General features: G+C 56.6%; 1 protein-coding gene across 3 annotated transcripts in view; it reads left to right on the top strand.

The window, feature by feature from the left end:
- Positions 1-26,541, top strand: part of PEPD (peptidase D) — a 113,318-nt gene that overhangs the window by 70,397 nt on the left and 16,380 nt on the right. For 2 of the 3 annotated variants that reach the window (XM_026484297.4, XM_057314317.1), the window contains 2 exons: positions 19,282-19,350; positions 20,486-20,563. The exons of the other annotated variant lie outside the window; for it this stretch is intronic. In XM_026484297.4, coding sequence (XP_026340082.1) covers positions 19,282-19,350; positions 20,486-20,563 — 147 coding nt within the window. The remainder of the gene's footprint in view (positions 1-19,281; positions 19,351-20,485; positions 20,564-26,541) is intronic. 3 annotated transcript variants of the gene reach the window in all.

The following is a 26,541-nucleotide window of genomic DNA, read 5'->3' as shown; positions in this document are numbered from 1 at the left end:
CTCCTCCTCCAGGGAGTCTTCCAGTGAGTTGCATCCCCCTGGCTGTGCTCTCCCAGCACGTGGCTTCTGCTGTGTTCTGCTTCACTCGGGGAATGTGTCTGTGGATTGAGGGCCTTGGTCAGCCTTGCTCACCCCACAATCATAGCATGTCATGGCTGGCACATAGTAGGCGTGTGATGGTGTTGCCAAGCAGACCCGAGGAACAAGCATGGAGAGCCGGTGTGTTGGATGGATCTCTCTGGACAGCTTGCCTTCCTGAGCCCCCCAAGATGCAGGGCTGGGGGCAGGCAGGCGCTCCTGGAAACACTGGCCCAGTTCCGGCCTGTCGCCCTGTGGAGTAATTACTTTAGACCAGCAACAAGTGTGGGAGACCAAGGAGGCAGTGTCATTGATTTTCCCATAAAGGCGCAATTTGTAGTAAGTGAGAGAGCCTTCCTGGGAACACCTCAGCCATCTTCACAGCCCCGTCCCAGTGGGGAGAATGAGGAGGGTCTGCGGCAGCCACCAAGGCCTCCCGGGGGCACTAGGCTCGCAGCCCAAGCAGGGGCGGGGGTCTCCTCAGCCTTAGGCCCACTGGAGCCCTTGATGGTGCCCAGCTTGTCGAGCAAGAGCATCCTGTCCTAGGCCAGCGGGAGACACTGAAGAAGGCTTGTGCCAGCCTCCAAGCAAGGCACTGGGAGCCCTTCCCTCCCCCTCCCCCGCAGTGACCCCTCATTCTGCCCCGTGCCTTCTCCCCCACTTCCCCAGGCCAAAGCAGCACCCTGACACCAAGCTGGGGCCGGGAAGTCAGGGGGAGCTCTGGGCCAGTTTAACCTCAGGCTCTTCCTCTCCTCCCCCAGCTCCCCCCTCCCCTTTCTTCTCCCTCACTGTTTCCGGGAGGCCAGCCCCTTCCTCCACACCTGCTCCCCTCCTCCCATGTTTGCTGAAGTAATAGTCAGTGCCAGGCACCAGGCAGGCAGACGACCTGCTGAGAGCCTGGAGGGGACAACCTGGCCTCAGACTAGCAGGAGCACCTCCGTGTGGGGCTGGTGTCAGAGCCCAAGTGGGGACCACCATGGGAATGTGGTATGAGGGGCCCAAAGCAGTCCTCTGCTTGTAGCCCTTGGGGAGATCCCAGGTGCTGGGATCAGCACTTCCTTGACAAGGTACAGGCAAAATATGGTCTGCATTCCCATTTCATGGGGGAGGGAGCTGAGGCCAGAGAGGCACGCTCGGGAGCCAGGAACCCTACCACCAGGGCACGCTGTGCCCATAGCGCTGTGCCCAGAGCTAAAGAAGGGGGTGGGTTCTGGGGGGCCTTTGTCCTCCAGCCAGACTCAGGCCCCAGTTGTTCTTTGTTCTGGGCTATGGCCAGATGGGGGATCAGTGCCCCCGCCTTCAGACCACCTGTCTGTTCTGAGGGGCTTGGGCAGCAGGAAGTGACAAGGGAGGGTGACCTGGTGAGTCACCCGCCCTGGGGCCTCAGCTTAGCTTCCAGATTCTGTTTTCCATCACATTAATTGCATTTATTATTCATAAACTTCTAAAACTGGCTTCTGGGGCCTCAATTTTCCAAGCCCCCTGGGCTGTCACAGCTGAGGCTCCTCTGTGTCGGGCTCACCAGGGGTCCTCTATGGCTTTGAGTCTGGATCAGACGCTGGCTTAGCCGAGGGCCTTTTGAATTTGGAAATGGAAACAAAGGATCTTCAGCTTGGTGGCTTTACTGGGACAGTCTTGGGAGGCTGGGCGTTTTCTCTCCTCTGCCTGGAAGTTCCGGGTGGACAGGGGAGCTGTCACCTCAACTGCCCGCATTTGGCTGCCCCAAGTGCCAGGCCCCTGTCCCTCATGGTGCAGCGGGCCTGTGCCCGGGGGCTCCTGCCCCATGGGAGCCGGTGTCTGTCTTGGCCCCTTCTCTCTACTGTCCTCAGATGTTTGTAACCGTCCACTGTTTGTGCAGCTCCCCACCCCCGCCGCATCTTGGTCCTTCCCTGGAAGCAGGGAGGGCAGGCCCGAGGAGGACTGGGCCTCACTTGTCACTGGCTAGACTTCCTCCTGCTCTTCCTGGCTCCTTCCCATCCCCATTCCTGAGGCCCAGCTCGGGAACTCTCGAAGGGCAGGACCTTTCCCAGCTACTTCCAGGTGCCCCCAGCTGGCAGCTCTCTTCCCCCGTTGAGCCGGTTTGTGTTTTTCACTTCTTCTTCCTCATTGCTGACCAGGTTTCCATTTCTGCTGAGGTGTCTACTTGCAGAAGGACAGGCACCTCTTAGGGAGCCACCTGCAGCTCTCTGTGTCTTCAAGATGTGTGATCCCGCCCTGGGGCGAGGGAAGGCCACGTGTGCTGTGATCCTGCGGGGACAGGTCTGACTTTAGGAGAAGACTGTTTCTGTCCCGGCAGCTCCCAGGCCTGGCCAGGCGCTCCGATGCCTCATGCTCGGGGTCATGCCTCTGCTTCCTAAAGGCATGGGCTTGAAACTCTCTTCCCTGCTAGGTTAAAAAAAAAAAAAAAATAGCAGACGTGAAACACAGAGACGCTGGAACAGTCACTGGAAGAGAACTTGGCCAAGCGCTCTGTACCCAGCAACACAGCAGACGCGGCAGGAGACGTGCACCAGAGAGAACTCTGCATGGACCAGGAGAACTCTGAAACTGGGGGACCCCAAAGCCCACCTGTAGGGATGGATAAACAGACGAATACCGTCGAGGGTGAGGACGAAAGGGTTGTTGCTGCACACGAGGACACGGACGGACCACTGCCAGGCGGCAGCATCAGGTGGAAGCCAGACTCAAGGGCCTGTGCTGTCTTATCCCACTTCCGTGAAGCTCTCCAACAGATAGAACCGTAGAGGTGGGGGAGCAGAGGGCAAGGGGGGAGGTGGGCATGGCCTCTGCCAGCCTGCAAAGGTTCCGGATCTGGATCGCACGGAACATCATCAGTCTGGACACCTAAGATGTGTGCTTTACCGTATGTGTTGTATTTCAATAAATAGGTTTACCCAAAAAGCAAAAAGCAACCGTACAAAGCGGAGCTATTACAGTGACAGTCTGGGCAGGAAGGCTGCTGTCTGTCTCTTACCGTGAGCGGTCCTCGAACTTTCCAAATGTATAGGCCTCTGGAGAGCTACAGGCTGACACGGGAAAATGACCATTTGTGCGCTTTCAGAATTATTCTGTTGGCCAGTGACAAAGAAAATGAAAAGTTAAATGCAATTTAGGGAAATACCGCCTGGGCTGTCTGTTAAGGCCGGGACCTGAATATCGAGTCTATTAGAAGCAATTATAAAAGGGACCACATTTCTTAATGTTTCTCATTTGACGGGAAGGTTTTTAAATATGGGGCATTAGTTAATAAAAAGTCCCTAGAAGCCTATTGTAATATATTACCTAATTCCTGACCGTTTGTAGTCACTGAAATAGGTAAAAAGGGAATGTAGAATTAATATATAGTTATTATTAAAATTGCCTTATAAATGAGTTAAGTCCCCCGGAGGTGCAGAATGGGCATCATTATTCTAAGACGGGTTCAAGGGCCTTGGTGTGCCCTGTGTTTGTTCAGCGGGAATGCCCCCTTAGTAGGGAGGGGAGAGCTCTGGCTCTGTAGTTTAAGGATGAAACACCTGCTCGCACTGAAAGAGGTGAGAACTAGCAACCAGACTACAGAAATGTCATAAAGAACTCTCCTTCCCTAGTTATTGAAGTTTCTGGGCTGGCTGGCGCTTTGAGGCTTCATGGAGCTTATTCTCTGCCCGAGGCGAGGAAGGCCAGGAAAGGCAGCCAGTTCTCATGGGTTAGAAGTGTTTGTGTAGCTCCCGGGGCCCTGGGGACCCCCAGTAGTCCCAGAACTAGGTGGGTAAAAATGATTCCCTTAAAGCGTTGGCCCCCAGCACACCACGCTGCCGGGGTTGGGGGGCTGACCCCATGCACCCAGCCCAGCTGCAGGCCAGTACGGGGGGCCGGGGGTGGGGGGGCAAGGTGCCTCTGGATGATGTGTGCCTGGACCACTGTCTCCAGGCTGCTTGTGCAGGGAGCCCCGGCTTCCCACTGCTGCTATGCAGCAGAGAGTTTCACTGGAGGATCCAGAAGCTGGGATTGAAAGTCTCCTCAGATCAGAGCTGTTTGCTGAATCCAAGTTCTTTCCGGGGCATTTGGCAAATGTCCTGTCATACACGTTCTAGGAGATTTGCCCTGTACAGATTTGCTGGATCTGTTTACAGTGGCGGGCTCGCTTCTACGGAACAACAGGGTCCCCCTGGGCAGAGATGCTTCCTTCTGTTCCTGGGGGAGATCGAGAGCCCCAGAGGCGGACCTGCTCCTTAATTCCGTCCTTGCAAGCTGCTTGTTTGGCCCCATCCTGTCTCTTGCTCGCTCCATTGCAGAGGGAGCCCAAGCCATCCGTGTTTCCCCGAGGGGTGAGGGGCTGGTGGCCTGCTGAGGGCAGCGTTGGTGGTGTGGACAGCCAGAGGAAGCAGGCAGGGCTGTTCTCCAAGCAGGCTGTGACACCCCCAGTCCCCGCTGCAGGACGCCTATCTCTGTGCAGACAGAGGGTTTCGCCACAGAATCTGACTCCAGAGAAGGAAGTTAAGTAGGCTTTTGAAGCAGGGCTGAGCAGACAGTCTCATGGCTTGGATTCTCCACACCCCATACCAAAGAGCCTTGCCTACTGAGTTTGTTTCTGAACTGCAGTCCCGCAAGCCTGGCTAATGGGTTCTCAAGTTGCTCTGTGCGGGCGGCAGGTGGTGTGCACTTGCGACCCCTTGTGGCAACTACGAGCAGTGGTCTCAGATCCTGGCTGTGTGGGTTGTGTCCGCTGGGCCCAGCACATCCTAAGAGGCCTGGGGAGGGCGGGGGCAGTGGGGCAAGACTGGTACCGGGCAGCTGGTCTTTAACAAGGAGCTCTCATTTCTTCCAGAAAATATTTTCAAAATGAAACGGCTTTTTTTTTCCTGATAAAAAGATATTACATGTTCCGATAGGAAATTCAGGCAGTACAGAACATTATAAACAAGGTATGAAAAACCCCTGTGATACAGAGGTTCACTAACCCCGTGGCTTTAGCAAGCATGCTTCTGGGTCTCTCCAGGAGGGGCAGACAGACAGACTTTGATCTGCTGGGATCACGCTAGGCAGTTTGTTCTGACCGCCGGGGTCAAGTGGGTTTCCCTGCCGTCTCTGAGCTAGGACACCCTGCCCCCGTGGGGCCTCGTCATCATCCGCCCACACCAGTCCTCCACCGGGAATGGCCCAGTAGCTTCGGACTTCCCAGCGTGAACAACATCGTAGCGATCAGCCTTATCTGTCCATCTCTCTCTCTCTCTCTCTCTCTCTCTCTCTCTCGTGTTTAACTGGTCATCTCTCTGGGGTAAATTCCTGCAAATGGAATTACTGGGGGAAATTTTGATACACAAAGCCAATCTATCCTTTAGAAGTTATTCTCCCTCATAGCTGCCTGTGACATGAATGTCTAGTGAGCACATACTATGTGCTTCCTAGAAATTTTCTCATTTAGTACCATGAGGAGTGACATCCTCTGCACTTTTTGGACACATAAAGGCTTTAAGAACCTGGCCCACGGTCCCACAGCAGACCGATGCGTCTTGGAGGAGCCAGGCAGCCTCTAGAACCCACACTCTCTGCCGCTGAGCTGGACACACACACACACACGTACACACACACACACCCGTGAGTGCCTGTACTCACGGGCCCAGAGTTAACTGTGTTGCTTTTATTATTTTTCATCTCTACCAGCTGATAAAGGAAAAGTAATACTCACCTTTATTTGTACTTCTTTGATTACTGGGGAGTTAATCTTCTCTTGCAGGTGCTTCTCTATCATTTGTTTTTGTGGCTTGTCCGTCCTTGGCACAAGCTGCTGTTGGGACGTTCAGGGTCGACTCACTGATCTCTAAGAGCTCTTCACACTAGGGCCCTTCATGTTACCGTTCTATTTGTCAAAATATTTTCTCCCAGTTTGATGCACCATTTAAATATAAATCGTCAAATTCATCCTTTCCTGTTACTTGATGCCTTCGTGTCCTCACATAGGCCGCTTCTGCTGCCTCAACACCATTCAGCCGCTTGCATCTGTCTTCTTCTGTTTTTATGGTTTTACAATTTTATTTAAAAACTTTTCTGCACAGTTATGAAATATTTCCACACTGGCATGTACAGTGTGACAAATCCACGTATCCACATGGTTTTGTTTTTACATGTAACTCTTTGGTCTACCTAAAATGCATGTAAGACTGACCAGTAAGCAAGGACGCTGGCATTTTTGCCCCCTGTGAAATGACGCATCAACACCGTGGATGTTTATTTCTGGCTCACGTTGCCGTCTGAGGCGGGCCCCATGGCTGTCCTCCACCAGTGTCGGACCTGCTTCTGCTGCCTGACTTCCCTGCCCCTGTTGAGAGGGGAGAGAGAAAGCATGGCGAGCTTACGTCCACTCTTAAAAGCCTTGCCTGGAAGCGGCACACGTCACTTCCGCTCATACTCCCTTTGTCGGGAGCCAGTCCCACAGGCCCACTGACTCCAGGGGGACAGGTGAGCACACGGCCAGGTCTCCGCCCAGGTGCCTCCGGAGAGGCTGGGGTTTAAGGCCGCGTGTTTGCGTGCGTGTGCGTGCGCGTGCACGTGTTCTGTTTGGACCATTAGGCATATTCCGCCAACCGTCCCTGCCATCTGTTAACCTGTGTCGCCCTTTCCTCAGATGCTTACTGAGGACCCACTGTGTGCTCATCACTATACCCAGCCTTGGGTATAGGGTGCCTTGGGCCTGTGTCTATGACTTCACTTCGAGACCGGTGGGGTAAAAGGACACAGCCATATGCAAGAGTGAAAGCCATGAAGGGCATGTGTGTATGTCTATGATCGGGGGTGGGGGGAAGGAGAGAGGAGAGTGCTCACCTAGGAAGGGCTTTTGATGGTGAGAGAGAGGAGAGGCCACTGACAACCTCCTCCAGCCACCACCTCTGTCTGGGGCAGGCAGGTGGGCCGTGAGGGGGCCTGGTTGAAGGCTAGCAGGGCAGCCAGGTGGACTGGGGAGGGGGGGTGCAGGATGGAGGGGCTGCAGCAATCCTGGTGCAAGAGGAGCCCAAGGGTGCTGGCAAGGGGACGGGGCTGGGGCTGGGGGCAGAGCCCGAAACAGTGCTCAGGGCAGGCCAGGCGGTATGGATGGTCGCTGGAGAGGCCAGCATGGTTGATGCGGAAACACAGTTTCACAGCGTGACTCGCTCTGCCCCCTCCTCCGAGTTCTCAGGGCGTCTTGTAAGCTTGCTGGAGCTGAGTGGGTGATTTGGTTGCTTGTGTGGGTCCCCCTTGGTGAGGCACTTCACGGTGTGTGCAGGGAGGGGATGGAGAAGCCACAGGACTTTTCTGGGCTCATGGCTGGACAGGAGGAGGGGAGACGCAGACCCTCATCACATAGCTGGTGCTTCTGCCTCAGAGCATGACTCCTCCAGGCCAGGAGCCAGGAGTGCGCCTCCAGACCAGGCAGTTGACCAGAAATAGATCGCCATCTGCCAGGAGGAGGGCAAGGAGTTCCAGACTACCTTCGCTGTACAGCTCTCTGAACAGGACTTCACACACGGAACAGTCCCTGCTGGCCGTCTGCTGGCTTCAGTTAGCAGTATTAGTACCAGAAAGAAAGAATATTTAACTTTGCATCAATAGGCAAAGAATAATTAAAATATAATTAAAAGCATGAATTCTTCTAATTATTGGCTTTATATAATGTGTATTTAAAAACAAGACATCTGTTAAGGCTTTCTTTTGAATCTATCCAGAAACCAAGAGAGGGTAGCATTTTAATTAAAAATGGATTATTTCAAAAACCATTTAATCACCCTGTCATCATAGGACTTAGACCTTATTAATTAGCTATCGATAAATAGGTTTAAGTTACCGAAAATTTTAATTCATGGGGGTTAGAGGAGTACTTTTAGGAACCGGCCGTGCGTCTGTAGGAAGTCAGGGGAAAGGCTCAGACTACGAGAGTGAGTTCTTAAGTCACCTCACCTGTTCCCTGCAGACCCAGAATGGACTTCCTGCAAAGGGTTGGGGACAGGTGGGGAGGCCCTGGGGCCCTGGAGAGGGGAGCTCAGTGCCCCGCGGTCACCCCACCCTGCCCCATGCTTGCGAGCGCCCCCCACTGGCAGCGCCACCTCTTTTCAGAGCTGATCTTTCTACGGGGCAGCGTGGGTGCCCTCTCCATTCATCATCTTAAGTGGATAAAGACTTTCAAAGTGATAAATAGCACTGCTGTTGTTCCTTCAGCCAAGTGTGTCTAAAATAACGTTTGGAGTTGTGAATGGGGATGCGAAGGCTCGTTAGGAGAGGGTCTCTGGTGGCCCACGCTAAGTAGCCAGGATGCTGCCGTGAAATGCAAGCACGTGCAGGGCGGAGAGGGCTGTTGCCACCAAGGGCCCACCCAGGCCTGCCGGACGCTGTCTGGGTCTCCTTCCATTGACGGGTTGCCTTCGACTTGGGCTTTGTGGCTCCCTGGAGCTTGGGAGAACGTTCTCAAAGAGGATACACTGTGTCTTAGGTACCTGGGGTAGCACTCACCTGTTGAGGTGGCCATGGTTCTTGCTTCTTGCAAGTGGTTGGGATCCCAGGCTGCAGCGACACAGCTCTCCTGGGCCCTCCAGCCTCGAGGTGGCCCCCGGCCTCTGGCTGCACCCTGACCCCCCAGGGGACCAGTTCCTGCATTTCATGTCCTGTGTTTAGAATACCTAGAATGGTTTACATGTGCGTGTCTGGGCCTGGCTGGTGTCAGAGCCTTGAGCGGAGGGTCATTGGGAGGGAAAATGTGGACACGGGACCCAGAAGGTGACTCAGAAGAGGAGAGCCCCAGAGAGCTGGCCAGAGCTGGAGCTGGGATGCGGAGAGCCAGCCAACGCTTCGGACCACCCCTTTAGAGAGGCATTGACCTAAAACGGTGCTTTGCAGAGAAATTTCTATCTGAAACACCCAATTTGTGAAATACTTTTAAGATGATGAGGCTGAGAAAGAAATTTGATGTTTGGAAATAAGGTAGCCCTGGGCTCTGTAGAAATAAGACAGACACACTGGAGGGATTTGAAGAACATAGACAGCCCTCTCTTTCTGTAGAAGGGATGATGGGGGGATCCTGGCCGGGCCGTGCAGAGTGGAATCCGGGACCCTCATGCTCTGCAGGATTGGTGTTCAGCAAGCACCTTTGTGGTGAAGGAGTCCAAGTTTTGCTTCTTCCACGGATGGTGGGAGGAATTTGCGGCGTGGGGCCTCAGGGCAAGTGGTGCCTGCAAGGACACCACAGGCGGGGCGGGGTGGCCACCAGGCACCTGAGGTGCTGTACACCCAGGGACCCACATGGGCATTTGGGAGAGTCCTTGCCCTGAACAGGCGCTGTTGAATGACCTGGCTTTATGACGAGCTATTAAATAAGGAAGACGGAAACATTGCCAAGTAAGGCTCCAGCCAGGATTCAGGCCAAAGGAAAGCACTTCCACATCTTCACTTTTGGCGGAGCCGAGCGGCGTGGTAAGAACTTGGCATCTGCTTGTCTGAGGCCCTTCGCAGCCAGATTTGCTGGAGGTGGCAGCGTCTCCCCAGACCCCTCCGCATTCCGGGTGCTAAGGACAGAGGGGCCCCGTTTGGCGTTTGCCCTGAGGGTCCACACTGGCCCGGTGTCTGAGGCTGCTGAGCCAGGGATAGGAGCAAGGGAGGGGGGGTACAGGAAAGAATCCAGATTCTGTTTGAGTGCCTCCCACCAGCTGTTTCCCGAAGACAGGCAGGTGCTCTCTGGAGGCCGGGGGCTTCTGGACCAAGGTACTCCCACCCAGAACCAAAATAAACAGGTTCTTCTTCAGAGACACCTTAGAGCAGGGTCACCTAGCATCAGTCACGTGATACCACCTGCCAAAGCTTTGTCCCACGTGTAGTGTTATTTGCTTAATAGTTTCTTTACTTTTTTTTTAATGTTCTTTAAAAGAAAGCTTTATATCCCTGTCATGAGTGAAACACAGTATAATTTGCCGTAAATGGAATGGAACGCTTTAAAGTAAATAGCTAATGCATAGAACGTGTGTATTGGTGTACCCCATAATGTCATCTCATGGACTTCTGTCATGCTTTGGGAAATACTAGCTGAAGGAGAGCCCCCCACCCCCCATTGCTCTTCCAGAAGGCTCCCCTCATACCGGCTTCCTTCCCCGACACCTTCCTGGGGAGGGGAGGAAGGGGTGCAGGCATCCTTGGGAGGGAAAGTAGCCTCTGGATTGTGTCAGACAAGAATTATCTCCCTCCACCTCTTCCTGGTCATACATTGATCCTCCATGGATGATTCCTAGGGTGGCCTGGTGCATTTTTTAAAGTTCAGGGGGGGGTGGTGGTTTTGGTTTGGGGCCAAGAAGGCTGTGATTATCGATGTCAGCCAGGGTGCTGAGATTGGGTCAGATGTGAGCAGATGGTGATCTCGGATGAAGGCACATTACACAGCTTTCCCCAGGCCTCCCAAAGCTGGGGCCCCCTCACTCGTTCAAGAGCATCAGCCCCAAAAGGGTCTGGATTCACAGATCTAGAATTTTCCACCTGTGCCACATGCTGCAGGCTCCAGGTTTTGTCTTCCTGTATATTGTCACCATTCTGGCCACCGGTCAGCCCTGCCCTTCTTGTCTGCAGCTCCTGCCTCCACTGCCCTGCCCTTCTTTCAGGCAATCGGCAAAGAAGGTCCTGCAGAGGGTCAGAATGGGCCAGCTGCTTGCTACCTAGATGATGGTCGAAACCACTAGCTAGTGTCCTTCATGTATAAATCCCTTAAGGATCAATAAGAGAAAGACGAACATTCATTTTTCTAAAAAATGAAACAGGCCACTCAGAAAGGAAGAAATGTGAGGACCTAGACACGTAAACTTGCCAGTAATCAGTGAAACAATAAAATACTTCTTTGTTTTGCGTGCCAGATTCGCAGTCCAGTGGGCAGGCAGACCCCATGGTGCACCGCTCAGGACCCTGAAAATCCTTATGAACCTTTTTGGGGTCTGTTTGGCAGGAGAGGCCCTGAGACTCGAAATGTGCCCATGTAATTCTCCTTCTAGGAATTTAGTCCAGAGACAGGGAAAGGCATATGGCCACGGGTGTCCATCATAACACGGAGGTGGAAGCAACCTACATATCCAACTGCGTGGAATCGGGGAAGTAAATTACAGGCTGTGACACTGCCCACGCAACCATGTACGCTCAGTCACTCAACAGAAATGTACGGAGAGGCGTCAGTGGGCCAGGCACTATTCTGGGCTCTGGGGACACTCGAGTAAGCAAAATAGACAAAACCCCAGCCTAATGGAGGTGAGGATGGATGGATGGATGGATGGATGGATGGATGGATGGATGGATAAAAGTTAGATGGTGAGGGTTAGAGGGGAGGGAGTACTTTATCGAGGGAGCTAGGGACAGGTGTCCCTGAGAAGGGGATATTGGAGGAGGGGACATTGGAGGAGAGTCCTGAAGGAGAGAGCAAGCTATGGATCTCTGGGACAGACATTCCAGGCAGAGAGAAGGGGGCTCCTCTGATGGCCCTGCGGGGGGAGCTTGCCCGGGGGTCCCAGGAGCAGCAGGAAGGCAGATGGAGAAGAGACAGGGAAATGAGAGGGGAGTGGGCTGCTCCCAGGAAGCTAGGATGCTGAGTTCCTACTTAGATCATCAAAGGAACCGTCTGTAGGGGACAAGGACAGAAGCAGGGAGAGCAGTCATATTGGAACCGCTATACCACTGTCACCATCGACCTGCAAGAGAAGAAGATGGCTGGCACCAGCGTTAGAGGGGAAGAAGTGGTGAGATTCTGGACAGAGTGACCCCAAAACACAAACATAGTATAGACCTGTGTCTGTGAACAAGGGACCATGATGTGGCTTTAGCAAGAACCTTCCCTAAAATGTCCCAGGACTGGTCCATGATTGGATGGGGGAACTTTTGAGCTACGTTGGGCCCCGTGCAGAGGTGTGAAGTTGGAGTTAGGAGCCAGTGAGTAAATGGATACAGCTGCCTGCAAAGCCTGGTGTTACCTGCTAAAGCTGAACTGACACCAAATCCGGTGATACAGCATTTCCAGCCCCAGCATATGCTCAGTGGAGATGCGTGCACACTGCCCCAGAAGACCGGACGAGAGTGTCCACAGCACCCCTGTTCACGATAGTCGCTGTTTGGAAACCGCCAGAATGTTCAGCAGCAGGACCAGTGGAGCCAGTGGAACGCGACCAACAAAGAGAAGGAGCAGCGACAGCTACCTGCCACTGCGAGGGTCTCGCGGGCATCGACGGGAGCGGCAGAAGCAACCCCACAGAGACAGTCTGGCCCTGCCGTTTGAGTCCCTTTACGTAAAGGTCACAAGGAGGCAGAAGGCATGTCCGGTGTTGGAAGTCAGGCAGCCGGCAGAGGGAGGGCGGGCTGGGAGGGGCCTCGCGTGCGGGCGCTCGGGAGCACTCACTCTGTGGCAGATCACCGTGCTGGGTCCCTGCGGTGTAGTCCTCTTCTGTATGCACATCGACTTCAGTCAAAAAGTGGCTTCGGAAAAGGTTTTTATTATTTTACTATACAACTCATTATTATTTTTAAAAATCTGCGTTTATGCATTCAAAAAAAATGCCTGGAAGGATGTTCAACAACATATTTGACAGAGGTTATCTCTGGGGGATAAGATTATGGGTGCAGTTTTTTTCCTTTGTGTAGAGAATTTCAAAATCTTTTCCATATATATATATGATTTGCATTTATTAGTAGTCTGACGCGGCCAGGGCTTAGTCCCGTCGCTGATACCGAAGAACTTGGAAATTCAACCTAATCAGGCATGTCAAGAATAAAGAGGAATATTTGTTAATTGAATGTCATGTTATGTCCTCAGTTATGCTTAATACAAGATAGGCAATTTAGAATTCCCAATTATCCAATTAAAATGCTAATTATCTCGTACCTTGATAACGCTGCTCTTGGGGAGAGAGTGAGTGGCTTCTCTCTGGTGCTCCTCGTCTTCCTGCCGTGACCCTGTCTTTGCTGTCGCCCTTGCCTCCGGTTGGTGGAGTCTTCCCTTGCAGGGCCTCTGCGTCCCAAAGGCATCTCCTGGAGTCCCCCTGCTCCTGCGTTCCACCTGCCCACCTGGGGGCCCCCTCCCAGCATAGCCGGCCTTGGCCCGGGAGTGGGTGGGGCCCTGGAAGTTGTGGTGTAGGGGTCAGAAGGGGGGTATCAGGGTCAGAAACCCTGCAGGGACTCCAGCTCAAACACCGATTCAGTGGGTTCCCTGACCCCAGCACGCCACTGCTCCAAGCCACAGATTCCTCATCTGCAAAGTCTGTGATCTGTGTCCCTGGTGGTGCCGAGTCTTGCCAGCTGTGCTGTGAGCTCTGGTTTTATTAATAATGCACATGTGGGTTTAGTCCACGTCAGTCCCTTCTCGGTGACAGACTGTGTGAAAGCTACTTGCTCATTTAAAACACCCTTGAGCCTGAGTGGTAGCTCTCTAGCTTGCTCTGTGTCTTTCCCCGCTGGGGGACCTGGGGAAGGAGCGGGACAGGCAGCCTGTCAGTTCACCACCACCCAGTCTGGACCCCGCCATTCAGGAGGCCCACGAGAACTCGGTTACAGGAGCTGGGGCTCTCCCCAGGAATTTGGGCAGAGCCCGGCCGGGATGGGTGGCTGGAACCGCCCTTTGTGGCAGTGATTACCAGGCCGGGATGGGGGCTCTTCTGCTGGGTGCTTTCTGATGACATCTGATCACCCCAGAAGAAATGAATGGAACAGCATCCACCCTTCCCTGGAAATTCAAAAATAATGTGCTACGTGCTTCTGGTTCCTTGGGAAAGCTGTTCTGCTGCTGACTCCTCGCAGAGACCCCTCCTTGGGGTCTGGACCCGACTCCTTTCTGGCTGCTGCCTCTACTTCAGGGAAAGCAGGGAAACAGGAGAACACTCCACTCACCTCCAGGTGAATCTCAGGGCTCCTCTCTGTGGGACTGTGGTTTTCTCACTATCAGGAATTTTCTTTCAGTAAGTACTCAAGTCTTCAAAAGGTCTATCACATTCATTACGTAGTTGTCATTTATAGCCAAAAAATAAGGGTAGTTAAATAGAATAAATGTGAATCAAAAGTAACTCAGTGCGGTGATAACTGCACAGAACATAGTTCTGTTCTAGCCCCAAAACATCACGAGACACCCCCACTCCCTCCTTTCTCACCACTCAAGGCCCTGGCACTTCCCTAAAGAGGTGAGACTTCCAGAGACAGCTGAGATGCCCTGTGTCAGGGGACACCCGCATGTGCAACTGTCTTTGGCGTGTGTCCACCTGTGCGTGGGGCTGCAGGGCACCCGTGGGGAGCCCGGCTGCACTGGACCGTGTGGGCACCAGGGTCCAGGCCACGGAGGGATTCTGTTTGGCTTTAAAGGACAAGAGACTCTTCGTCCAAGCCCGGCGTCCCTCGAAGGGTCCTTGCTGTGTGCACTCCCTTTGAGGCCCCTGAACAATGACAGTGGTGACAGTTGACGTGTCTTGTACATAGTGCCTGGTATGTGGCAGACATTGTTATACATGCTTTTTATGTATCATATTACGTAAATGATACAACAGCTCTGTGGGAGGTACTGTTATTCCATCTTACAGATGAGGAAGCTGAGGCACGGACAGGCCATACGGCTGGTAAGCGGCAGAGCTAGGATTTGGCTTCAGTGTCAGCACTGAGCGGTGCCCTGGGAGGCTAGGCATGTGGTCCAGAGCAAGGGTGACAGGATGCGCACAGTGTGGAGAACCCGCAGGCCTGAGCGCATGGGGGGCAGCCACAAGGAACCTGCCTCTGCCAGGAGAGAACGTGGGAACCTGCCTTGGACCCCAGTAACAGTGGGTGTGGGCTGCACCTGGCCCAGGAGGACCCTGCATTTAGCTTGGAGTGCCTTGGCCGCACACAGAATCTTGTGTCCTAACCGCTTACTCTCCTAGGCCCGCAGCTCAGCCGAGTGGCCAGCCCACCTTCCCTTCCACGCTCCTGCTCCTGGCTCGGCCTCCCAGGAACCGCTGTGCATTAGGGCCCCACCCGGGAGGGGGCTGTGCACCCCTGCTCCCCTCCCCGGCTGGTCCATCTGCCAGTGGTCACGCTTGTGCTGATAGCTGGCTGACACCGGCCGCCCTGGGCAGCCCTTCTGCCATTATCTTGGGCAGCTAATGCATTTTTATAGGTCCGTGGCTATCTCCTCATCAGGTGATAAACCGCAGAGGGCAGGAGCTGGGCCGTGAGCCCAGGAAGGCTCCATGGGCTGGATGTGCGGGCCCCAGGGGAGGCCCGCAGTGCTGTCCCCGGAGACACCGTTCCTGCAGATCCAGGCCTCGGCATCTGCGCTCCCTGCCCCATCCGTCATCCCCAGGCACTGACAAATGGGCCTGCCCCTCTGTCGCTGCCAGCTCCATCCACCTCGTTACTCACAGCATAGACTCTCCCAGGTTACTGAAAGGTTCTCACTGATGCCTGGAGACAAAGCATTTTCCACTTGTGTCTTGCTTGGGAGAAATTTATAGGCAAGGAGTATAAATTTATAGTTAGAGGAACGGCCGTGCTGGGGGAGGGGGAGGAGCTTCAGGGACCACATTGTGGCAGGTGTGTGTGTGAGACCCCTGCTTGCCTCTGCGCATCGGGAAGCCACCTCCCCGCTGCCAGGCCACGTGCCTGGTACCTGGTCGGGTGCTCCCCACCCCATGCCCCACGCAGACGAGCAGGAGGGAGTGGGGCAGGTAGGCCCCACAGGATATCGGCACACAGGGAGAGTCACGGATGGAAAGAGCGGGTGGAGGTGATCTCTGGGCTGCTGGCACTGCTGCCTGGCTTCCCGCCCCCATCTGCTGATGGATAGACTGGTCACTTCTAGAAGTTCTTCACAGCGTCTGCCTGTTGTGTTTTCATGCTCTGTGGTTAGGTGCCAATTATTTCATAGGTACCCGTAGTCTCTGACAGTTCTGTTATCAGAAGTCCTTGGGGGGCTCAGCCTGCTGCTGGCTGTGTCTGACAACTCTTGTGGACTGATTTTGGATTGTGAGTTCATCCTCTGTGTGTGTGTGTGTGTGTGTACACATACACGTGCACACAGACCCTGGCTGGCCTGGGCTGAGTCTGGCTGCCCAGTTGGCTTTGTGTCGCCCCTGCTGGGGGCCCCAGTTTCACCAGTCAGCAACATAGCTTCTGCTAATTTCTTGGCGTAGGAGTTTCCAAACCAAGCAGGTAGTTCACACTGGACCCTGAACTTCACGGAGGACAGAGGGTGCATTCCGGCCCAGGCCACAGCTATACGTGAGGGTGGCGTCTCCATTCTCTTCTGCTACTTCTTACGTCCCTGAGGCCTTGCCTCTGTCCCCACATGGCAGTGAAAGCCAAGGCCTCCAGTTTGCCAAGCCCAGCAGCTCCGTCTTCCTTCCGGCCCCACCTTCCTTCCTGTCCCACGAACGTGGCTCCACGCACTATCTTTCATGTTGCATCTCTGAGTGCGGGAGGTGGGACGGTTTCCGGCCACGGAAAATCATCGTCTCCTCGGGGCTCCAGAGGGACCGATTGGTAGCTTCCAGGTGAATTTGGCTGTGGACATGTGTCTGTCAGGAGTTAGGCCCCTCTGGTTATGGGTTACCTGATCCTCCTCTCGTTCACAGTTTGCCGTATTTTCCGTTAAGTTCCAGAGCGGTCTTTACTAACTGCCCTTCCATCGCCGCCTTGGGCTGTGAGCTGTGTAGCGGGAACGGGTGCAGCTCTGACTGAGCGCCACCCAGGCTTCGCGGGAGCTTCGCATCACCCATGGGGCCCCAGTTTGGAGCACGCACTGCTCAACACTCCCCCCCACCTTGAAAATTAGAAATGTGTGGGACTCGCATCTTTCCACGGGCCCCCTGACCATTCATGTGTCCACAGCCCAGGCCCGAGGGCCCAGAGAGAAGGACCTCCGAGGCGTGTGAGCAGAAAACGTGGACCTGTTGCCTTCGCCTGTTATTGCCACCAAAGCACCAGTTGGTGCTTGTGTCGTTTCAGAAAAGTTAATTTAAATCCAAATTAGATGCTGAAGTCCAATTTGAAGAACTTCAAGTCATTTTCAGCTCGAGTGACTTTCCGGCTTATGGCGTTTCTCCTCTTCCTGTGGCTAGAAGCTGCCCCAGTGCCGGGCTGCAATACGCAGGTGAAAAGTGGGTCAGCCTTCGCCTAGTCTAGTGCTTCTGTAAGCTGTGCCTTTTGCCCTAAAGTGCTCTTTTCTTAAGTGGAAGCCAGAGCGTGCCATGAAGGCTGTTTCTCCTGAGTAGAGGACACGGCAGGGAAATGCAGGCCGCTGAGACTGGCTGCAGGGGAGGGGAGCCGCCCACCCACCCCGTGTCCTCAGGCAGCTGCCGAATGTTCCCGGTTATTCATCTGTGCACACAGGCGGCACAGCTGTTCCCCTGCCTGGCCTTGCTGGCTGTCCCCACAGCCTGCAGTTGTCTGCCTGCCCCCGCCCCAGGAGAGGCCCATTGTCCCCAGTCTCTGGAGAACGGCCTGCTTCTGTCTGGACGGGGTTGGTCTTCCAAAGCCTTGTAGGGAAGCCCCGCAGCTCCACGGCGCGCCTGGCGTCCTCCCCTAACTGGTCTCGCAGTGCGGGGTCCCAGTGTCCGAGGCCCTGGTATCTAGGCTAGGAGCAGAGGCTGCCTGCTGAGGCTTGGCGCTGGAAGGCTGGTCCCAGGAAGGAACGGGCTGGGCTGTAGCCGCATGTGGGGCTGTGACTTGGTCTCGCTGCCCCCACGGTCTCCGGGACAGTTGGTGGCAGCCCCCAGAGTGCCCCTGCTGTGAATACAGGGCACTGACAAGTGGAGGGGGGAATGTGCGTCCTTCCTTGCCTCCCTGGCAGTTCCTGAAATCCTTTCTGTTGAGGAAATCGTTCACTCACAGATACCCAATTATCCTGGGAGGTTTGTGAAGCAAGTCTGGAAGCCGATTGAACGTAGCAGAACCCTTCCTGCATGACAACTACTTAATACCCAATCATAACAATTATACGTAATTGGTGTTTACAGTGCCTGTAAGATTAGACTCCTCCATACAGACGTTCCCTGAAACAGGCCTCAAGCGTGCAGGGCAGGCTTGCCACTCAGCATGCCCACGGGCTGCCTTGGTGTTCTGAGGACGGGGGCAGCGGCACAGTCCTGTCCTTGGGCCCCACCCTGGTGGTCAGTGGGTGGGGTGCGGTCCCCTGGACCTGCTGCTCAGCCAGGGCTCCTGGGGGGCTGGGCCTGAGCTGTTGCCTAGGACTCAGGGAGGGGGTGAGGCCTGGAGAGGCTGCGCTCTTTGAGTACAGAGCCCCCAGGTCCTGGGGCTTACGGTGGGGGTTGGGCAGGGTCAGAGCCTCCCCAGAGCTCTTAGTAGAGTGGCCCCCGGAGGATTCAACTCTCCTGATGTGTTGATGTGGCTGGTCTGGCCCATCAGCCCCTGTAGTCATCTGCAGGATGTGCCCCGGGTGGGCAGGGGTAGGGTCCAGGCCTTTGCCTCAGGTGGCTTACCCTCTGACCTTGGTTATACTCCTGGGTCTGCTGACATCCATGCACCTGCAGGCCTCACCAGGCTCTGGCTCTGGGCTCAGCCTGGGGGCTGATCCCTCTAGGATCTCATCTTCCCCTCCAGACTTTGCTCCTGGCCTCCCCTGCCCAGGGTGGGAGCTTGCTGCTTGGTCGGAGGAAGGAGAAGCAGGACCTGTCCTCAGACCCTGCCCCTCTCCACCCCGTCTGCCCACAACCAGAGACCGCTCTGCCCAGCTTTTTCTCCATGGGGGTCTGCCCCTCGACCCTGTCCTCCAGGCCAGTGCCCAGCAGCTCCTGCTCCTCTTTCCCTGTGCCCCTCCCCAGGGTCAGGCCCAGGGCCACCTGAGGCTCGGGGCTGGGAGAGCTCATGTCCCTCCTGGGCCATGTGTCCAGCCCCTCCTGGTGGAGTGGGTTGTGGCCAGTGGACAGCAGAGTCCCAGGGAGACACTCCCTCCAGCCCTGCAGAGGCAGTGGTGGCCCCTGCCCCAGCCCGTCTTCCCACAGGACCAGGGCTGTCTTCCCGAGGGGCTGGGGGTGGGGCTGGGTGGCGCCGCTGCATGGGCGGTGGTGCACTTCTCCAGTGTTGCTCCCTCTCCCCACTGGACTCTGCTTCTGCACCCTGGGCTCTGGGCTGCAAGCCTCGCAGACCCACGCAGGGGAGCTCAGGTCTTGCTGCGGGCACAGCCGAGCAAGGCCTGGGCTGAGGATTTGCAGGGGGCGGGGGGCGTGCTCTGGCAACTCTGCCCTGCCGTCCTTTCTTCCCCTACAGCCTCTTCGAGCACTACTGCTACTCCCGGGGGGGCATGCGCCACAGCTCCTACACCTGCATCTGCGGCAGGTAAGTGGGAATGACGGAGGACGGAGGTTGTGGGAAGGTGAGGGGACCCCCCCACCCCCTGGGCTTAGACACACCTGCTCCCTACCATGCCCACAGCAGGGCCCACTGAAGCCGAGAAGTCATTCTCCCCTCCTCAGGCTCCCAGCCCGGCCCGCTCACTGCCAGGCCCTCCCTCGCCTTCTCTAGGGTGGCTTCCCCCCTGGGTGCAGGAGGCCGTGGTTTCGTGTCAGTGTGTGTAGCCGTCTGCATGGCTGTGTAGGGAACATCACGACGGTGGGTGGGTCTAGGTCTCTGTGGTGGGGGTGTCCCCCCACATGTGGCACATTGAGACTGGGGTAGGGGGCTCTGTGTGCGTGTCACCTGCACCTGGCTGAGTGTGCTTGGAGGCCACGGGGTACAGATGACCCCAAGAATGGGGCAGCCCGTGTCTGTGAGTGTGCACGGCTGTGTGTGTGTCTGCGTGGCTGTGTGTGTCACTGTGGGTGTGTCTTTGAGGGGCACATCCTCCCCTCCCGGGCCCATGGCAGCTAGCCTCCCCCGGCTCTGCCCCCGGGGTCAGAGGGTCTGGCCTCTGCCCGCCAGGACGGAGCCAGCAGCTCTGCTGATACGCACGTCCTGGGCACATGAATAATACATGTGAACATCTCGGTCTTTGGAAATGTTCTTCTCTGGTGGATAGAGAGAAAAATCATTATTTCTACTTTTATGATTCCTGAGACTCCCGAACAGGGCCATAAATATTACACCCAGGTGGGTTTTTTTTTTCCTTTGGACAGACTTAAAAGTCCTTTTTTTCTTAAAGGCATCGCTCATTAGGGAAGCGAGCTCGAGTAGAGGAGCAAGACTGGCAGCATGACGGCCCCTGACGTGCTCTAGGCCCTTCCCCAGGCCTCAGACCCTTGTTCGCCACCAATCCCACATCCCCAGCCCCAAGAGCACCTGCCCGCACAGCACTCATCTAGGAGAGCCCTGCACGTGTCAGCACGGGAGCCACAAGCCACAGGGCTGGTCACCAGCCATGTGACCTGTCCCGGCCACCCCTGGGCCTCTGCTAGAGGGGGAATGGTACTGCCTGTGGGCCAGGCCTGCTGCGTGAGGCCGGGCTGTTGACCCCCCACCTCCCGGTGTTCCACAGTGGTGAGAATTCAGCAGTGCTGCACTATGGACATGCCGGGGCCCCCAACGACCGGACCATCCAGGATGGAGACATGTGGTGAGTGAGGCGAGCCCCAAGCCATCCCTGCCCTGGCTCTACATGTGACCCTCGGGGCCTCGGTGGGTCTCCACCTCCAGGGGGACTGACTGGGGGGCCCTCTTGGTCCCACCCTGAGACAGCTGAGCACAGCGAGGCCCCCAGGTCTGCTCTCGGCCCAGACTTCTTTGCCAGGGCCCGCCCACAGGCTCCTTCTCTCCAAGGCCAGGGAAGCACTAGGAGAGGGTATGGGAGACCCTGTGTTGCGTGGGGGGGGGGGGGGGGGAGGTTCTGAGGTACAGCCTCAGAGGAGGTGTGAGACCAGCCCCTGCCCTGCATTCGCAACACTCACATCTCCGTCTTGGTACCAGGAGGGCAGGCACCTAGTCTGGAGCAGGGAAGACCCCTGGGGAGCCTCCCACTCTCTCAATCCTGCCAGCCTCAGCCATCCATAAGCGGCCATGAGTTCAGGAGGTTAGAGGGGCACTTGACCTTCAAGACTGTTTGCGGGGCTTTCCTGAGCACAGCTCAAGGTGCTCAGAGCACCTCCTAGAGCCCTGACTAAGCAGATGCGGGCAGGATCTGCAACCCCCAACCCCCGAAGGACTCTCCCCTATTGGCAGAATTGCAGTCCTGCTCACACCCCCCGGGGTGGAGGGCTCATACTGAGTGTAGGCCGCACCTCTCCGGGCAGCTGCCCCGAGCCGTGGCAGGGGTCTGTGGCTGCCTCGCTGACCTGGACCAGCTCTCTCTGTGACTCACGGGCACTGGGCACTCTGATTCTCTCCACTGCCCAGACCTTGGGCAGGGCCAGCCCAGGCTGCCATAGGACCACTGAGAGCCACCCCGAGGCCACCCCGTCTTGGCCTTCAGACATCTTGCCATGGTCATCAACACATGGGCAGGGTGGGGGGGCACGCACTGTCCCACCCGGTTCTCTGGGGCCTGCAGCTCCTTTGCTGGGGCACCCGAGCAAGAGTCCCGCCAGCCTGCTTCCTGGTAGTATCATGCCTCGTGTCGGGTTGTGGGTGTCGCCCTACTAGGCTCCGTTCCCGAGCTGGAGTTCTGGCCATGCCTGCATGGTGGCCAGAACCCGGCCTCCTGCACGTGTAGCCCAGCCCTATGGCAGGGAGGAAGGGAGCCTGGACACAGGAGGCCCTGGCCCACATCCACTGGGGGATGTGAGCTGTGTTCTGAGCTGTCACTGCTAAGTGTTTTCAGAAATCCTCCCAATCCCAGGGGGCCCCGCCACAGAGCACACCGGGCTCCATGACTGGCTGCGGACTCTGCACTCACCGAGGGTCAGTAGCGGGATGGGCTGTTCTGGCTACAGCCGCTGTCGCCCAGAGCCCGGATCAACCTTCTGGGAGGAAACAAAGCCACAGAGTTCCCTCTTGGAGCCTCAGTTTACTTTTCTGTCAGTGGAGATAGCATATGGCTTTCAGACCAGCATGAAGGGGCAAAAGAAATGTGTCAGAAAGGCAGGGGCTGAGCTCATGTGTCCTTTCCGGGGGGGGCCTGGGCCAGCAGAATGGGGATGGGTGCATATAGAGTGGGACACCCAAAGTGGCTGCACCCCTCCCAGAGTGGCTCATGTCCTTCTTGGCATAGGGGCCAAGGACATGCAAGATCCCTGACAGGACCTTTCCCTGTGCCTAGCACCAGGGACATCTCTTCAGGTAGATGTCCTCACCCTGCCCCTACCCCATGCCCCCCCAACCCCCCCTGTAGGCGAGGTCACTGAGACACAAGTGGGTCCAGGTGCAGAGCCAGAGGGATTTAGGGAGTGGGGGGGGGGCTGCCTCAGACTTGGCTCAGCTGGAGACTAAGGACAGAGAGGGGAGGGCTGTGCCCTCTGGGCCATGGCTGAGCCACAGGTGGCCCCAGAAAGAGACCACCTGGCATCTCCAGGGACTTTTGCGTCCTGGAACCTTTCCTAGTGCTCTTTGTGCCGCCCATTCTGGCTGGGCCAGGAGGCCAGGATGTGGGAATCCTGTCCCCGGGCAGAGGCAGAGACCTAGCCATACCAGCGAGTTTTAGCTGTCCCGGGGCCAGCTCTGTGGCAGTGCCATGTGGCCACGAATTTTCTCCTCTGTGAACTTGGCACACCCCAGAGGAAGTGGCTGCTTCTCCACTCTCCTCTTTATCTGCCCCCAGTACAGTCCTCACCCCACGAGAGGCTGGTCACAGCCGTGTTCCTGGGCTGGCCGCTGCGGGGAGGGGCTTGGCTGACCAGGGTGCAGCAGGGTGCAGCATATATCCGCTTTCCACGTGGCCCAGATGTGGCCCTGGCCCTCCTGGGAGCCCCTGGCACCTGCATCTCCTGCTTGCAGCTAAGACAGGAGAGATCCAGGAATCCCATGGTTGTTAATGCCAAGTCCAAATTGGTGATTTTATTTTTCTAGTGCTAACTTTGAAATGTAGTCAGTAGAATAATTATGAGTTTATTATAGTCAATTTATTATGCAGCATTTAGAACAACATGTTTTGTTGATTACTGCTACTGCCAGATTGCTGGCGGCGTTTATAATCCATTGTTTTATTGAAATTGATCTGCCGCGCCTACTGTGTTCGGTAAATAATAAATCACTCTGTTATCCCAACCTAAAAGCCATGATACTTCATCATAAGGTATGAAACCAAAATATGAGCCTAGTGCAGAGTTTTTCCTGAAACTGAGTGTGTCCCAGAGCATGACTATTCCAGGTGCCCGCCTGGTGGTAGGCCCTGGGTCACTTGAAGTCAGGGGAAAATATCCCCAGAGATATTTGAACATTTAGGAACGGGCTGTTTGGGGCCACAGCTGGTCCAGGGCAGTCAGGCTTTACTGGAGAAGGCGGGGGTGGGGGTTGAGAGGCAGCCAGCCTTTCCATCTCTCTTGCTCCCAGGGAGCCTCAGAGAGCCCGGGCTGTGTGACGATGAACGCAGAGGGTCCCTAGTTCCTGCCCCTGCCCTCCCCGTCCCTAGCTGAGCGGCTGGTCCCCCGAGCCTCCACTTCTCCATCCACACCCAGCTCTGGGAGGATTCAGAGAGAATAAGCAGGGTTGAGTGGGGAGCCTGGCATCGCGTGGCCTTGGCGGGCGAGAGTGGCGGTGATGGCCGTCCTCCGCGCCAGTAGGCTGGGGCTTCTGCCTGTGCTCCAAGGCCCTGAGGCCCACCTTCCAGCAGCGGGTTCCATGACAGCCTGGCGCTAAGAGGCACCGCAGAGCCTGAGGCAGAGAGCTCTCAAGCCCCAAGGCCTGTCTATGTTTTCAGCCCCCACACCGTCCTCTAGGTGAGTGCCAGGTGGGGCGTGAGGCTGGCCAGGTCCGCCACGCATGCCTCTGTCCCTCCGGGACCAGCACCTTCCCGGGAGCCGGGCCCAGGCTGCTGTCAGCCTTAGTCATTGCCTTGGGAGTGGGGCTTGTGAGTTAGGCACGCTGGTTCTCCCTCCACATTGGCCTTGTCACCAGAGGCTGAGCAGCGAGAGCTGCTGCACCTGCCACACATACTCTGTGGGTCCCTTCCCGTGTTGCTCTGCTGGATCCAGCCCCACGTGCTCAGCATGAGCCGCAGGTAGGGAACCAGACTTTGCTGTGGCTTCAGATCCCTGGGGGCCTCGCGCTCCGCTCGCTCAGAGCCATGAGGCCTCTTGGGGGCCTCTTGGGCCTTTGCCCTTGGATCTCAGAGCGCTTTCATGGGTTCTCCAGGAAGCTGTCTCCCGGTCACCGTCCTAGAGAAGCCATTAGTTGCTTTTTGTTCAGGCATTTAAGGCAAGTGGCAAACCTCATCAAACAGGGTGGCAGGAGTGTGGTACACTTGCTAATGCGTGCTCTTCACGTGCTCACACAAAGGGGTCCTTGGCCACCTTTTCTGGGTGGGAGCCCCAGAAGACCCCTCCCCACCAAATCAGCCCCAGCCAGGTGGGTGTGAGCACAGATGTTGTGAAGACAGATGTGGCCCCCATGGACTGCCCTGGCTTCCCAGAACCAGCCTGGGCTTTGGAAACCGGAGTCCCCAAGGCGGGTAGAGGTGCCAAGGGGCTGGTGCGCCATCTGTGGGCCACCAGGGAGCGCCACTGTTTGTGTTCACATCCACTGGAGGCAGTGCACCCAGAGTGGGATCCTCGCTTGTGCTGGACTCCTGGGTGTGAAGCTGAGGCTGGCCTTCGCAGCCCTCTCACCTCCCAGGGCCCCCTCGGCAGGATCCCTCCAGGGGCAGAGGCAGAGGCAGGAGGGGTCCAGGCTGTGCCTCCAATGGGTTCTGATTTGGAAAACAGCTGGGAGACCCGTCCCCAACCGCTGCTGCCTCCTGCTCCCACCATCTGATCAGGAAGCGGGGGAGTGCTTCCTGAGGTAGGATGCCCTGTGTGCCTCCTCAGAACCTTCTAGATACCTGTCTTGCCCAGCTGCAGGCAGGCTGTGGCCAGTGGGTGGTGAGCCGGATGTCCCAGCGCTGGCCAGAAGAGGGCAGCATTGTCTCAGGATATGTGGGTGGGCCTCCTCCCAGCTGGCCCTTCAGTCTGTGCTGACCCTGGGGCGTGGGAGGGAGCAGCCAGCCCAGTTAGGGGGAGAGGCCTGTCCCAGCCCCATGCAGGTCCTCTCCCCCTGTCCTCTCCTCTCCTGTCAGGGGTCGGGGGCCCCTGTTTCTCCTTGCCCTGATAACAGTCAGCCTGACGCCGTGGCTCTCGCTTGTCTTGCCCTGCTGACCGGTAGAGGTGGGGACACAGCGCACAGTGACCAAAGACCCACTTCTCTCTTCCCGGAGACATAAGGGCTTTCCTCCCAGGGAAGCCCCTGGAGACACCTGACCTGTCGCTGGCGTGTCAGTGGCACATGCTGACCACGTCACACCCTCAAGCTGCCCCGTCCTTTCCTTCCACAGATAAGGGGACAGGCCTGTGAGGGGTCGTGGCCAAGGCAGGCTCTTTCCCTAGCTGGCCACCCTTCCTGCCACCAGCACCGTTACCGCCAGCTCCTTCCTGCCCTTGTTTCATTCCCAGTGAGTTCCACAGGTTTGACGTGGACTAGATGTTAAACTGCTTGGGGGAAGTCACCCTACCTCACCCCCTCCACCCCGGGCCACCGTGCCATGGCAGCAGCCTGCATCTCTGTCGGACACCCTGCCCCCAGCCTGCAGGCTGCGGGGGGGGGGGGGGCGCCGCTCACCCAGGGCCCCAGCAGCCCCCTTGGCATCCCGCAGGCTGTGATGGGACGGTCCTGTCTGCTCCCAGGAGCCACTCGCTCTGATGTCTGTCTAGACACCTGACACAGGAGCAAGTGTGTGTCTAGGGGCTCCCCCCCCCCAAGCTGGTGGCGGAGCCGGGGTGAGGGAGCCTCCAGGCCTCACTTGTCCTGGTGCCTGATGCCCTGGGTGACTTCGGAGAATGAGTGTCCCCTCCAGAGCCTGCTCCCTGGTGCCAGACCCAGCCCAGAACCCTGTCCCCTCTCTGCTTCCTCAGAGGAACGCTTGGTTTTCACCCAGCAGCCACATACCGAGGATTCCATGATCTTAAAGTCATGCCCAGGCCTCAGGGCAAGAAAACTCTGTCTGGGGGGCACAGACCCTGCTAGCCTGGACAGCCAGACCAGTGGCCGTAGCCATCAGCCTTCCATCCCTTCACATTCTGGCCCCCGTCACACGTGTACAGATGTACCCACATTAGAACCAGGTACCCCACCACATGGTCCGTCTGTTCTGTGTACTTTACGTTCTTGCCTGTACCCCACTCAGTTGACTTCACCACCCCCGGTTTGAAAAGCACTGTCCAGACAGCCTGGGTGCTCACAGACATCATGGGACACTGCTGACCAAAAAAGTGAAATGAAGCATGTGCTGGGCTCGTGACACGACTCCGTCCCTCCCCGGTGGAGGCTGCTCTCCCGATGCCCAGCCCTCGTCCGCTGTGCCGCAGTGGCAGCGAGCACTGGGGTGGACAGTCACTGTGTCATGTAGCGCCCTTCCTGAGGACGTGGCCCCACACGGGTGCCCTGCTTTCCCCCACGCCATCTGTAGAGTGG

Source organism: Ursus arctos, unplaced genomic scaffold (genome assembly GCF_023065955.2).
Source record: "Ursus arctos isolate Adak ecotype North America unplaced genomic scaffold, UrsArc2.0 scaffold_19, whole genome shotgun sequence".
Taxonomy (NCBI): Eukaryota; Metazoa; Chordata; class Mammalia; order Carnivora; family Ursidae; genus Ursus; species Ursus arctos.
The sequence above is the reverse complement of the archived record's forward strand: the minus strand, read 5'-3'. Positions and strand labels throughout refer to the sequence as shown.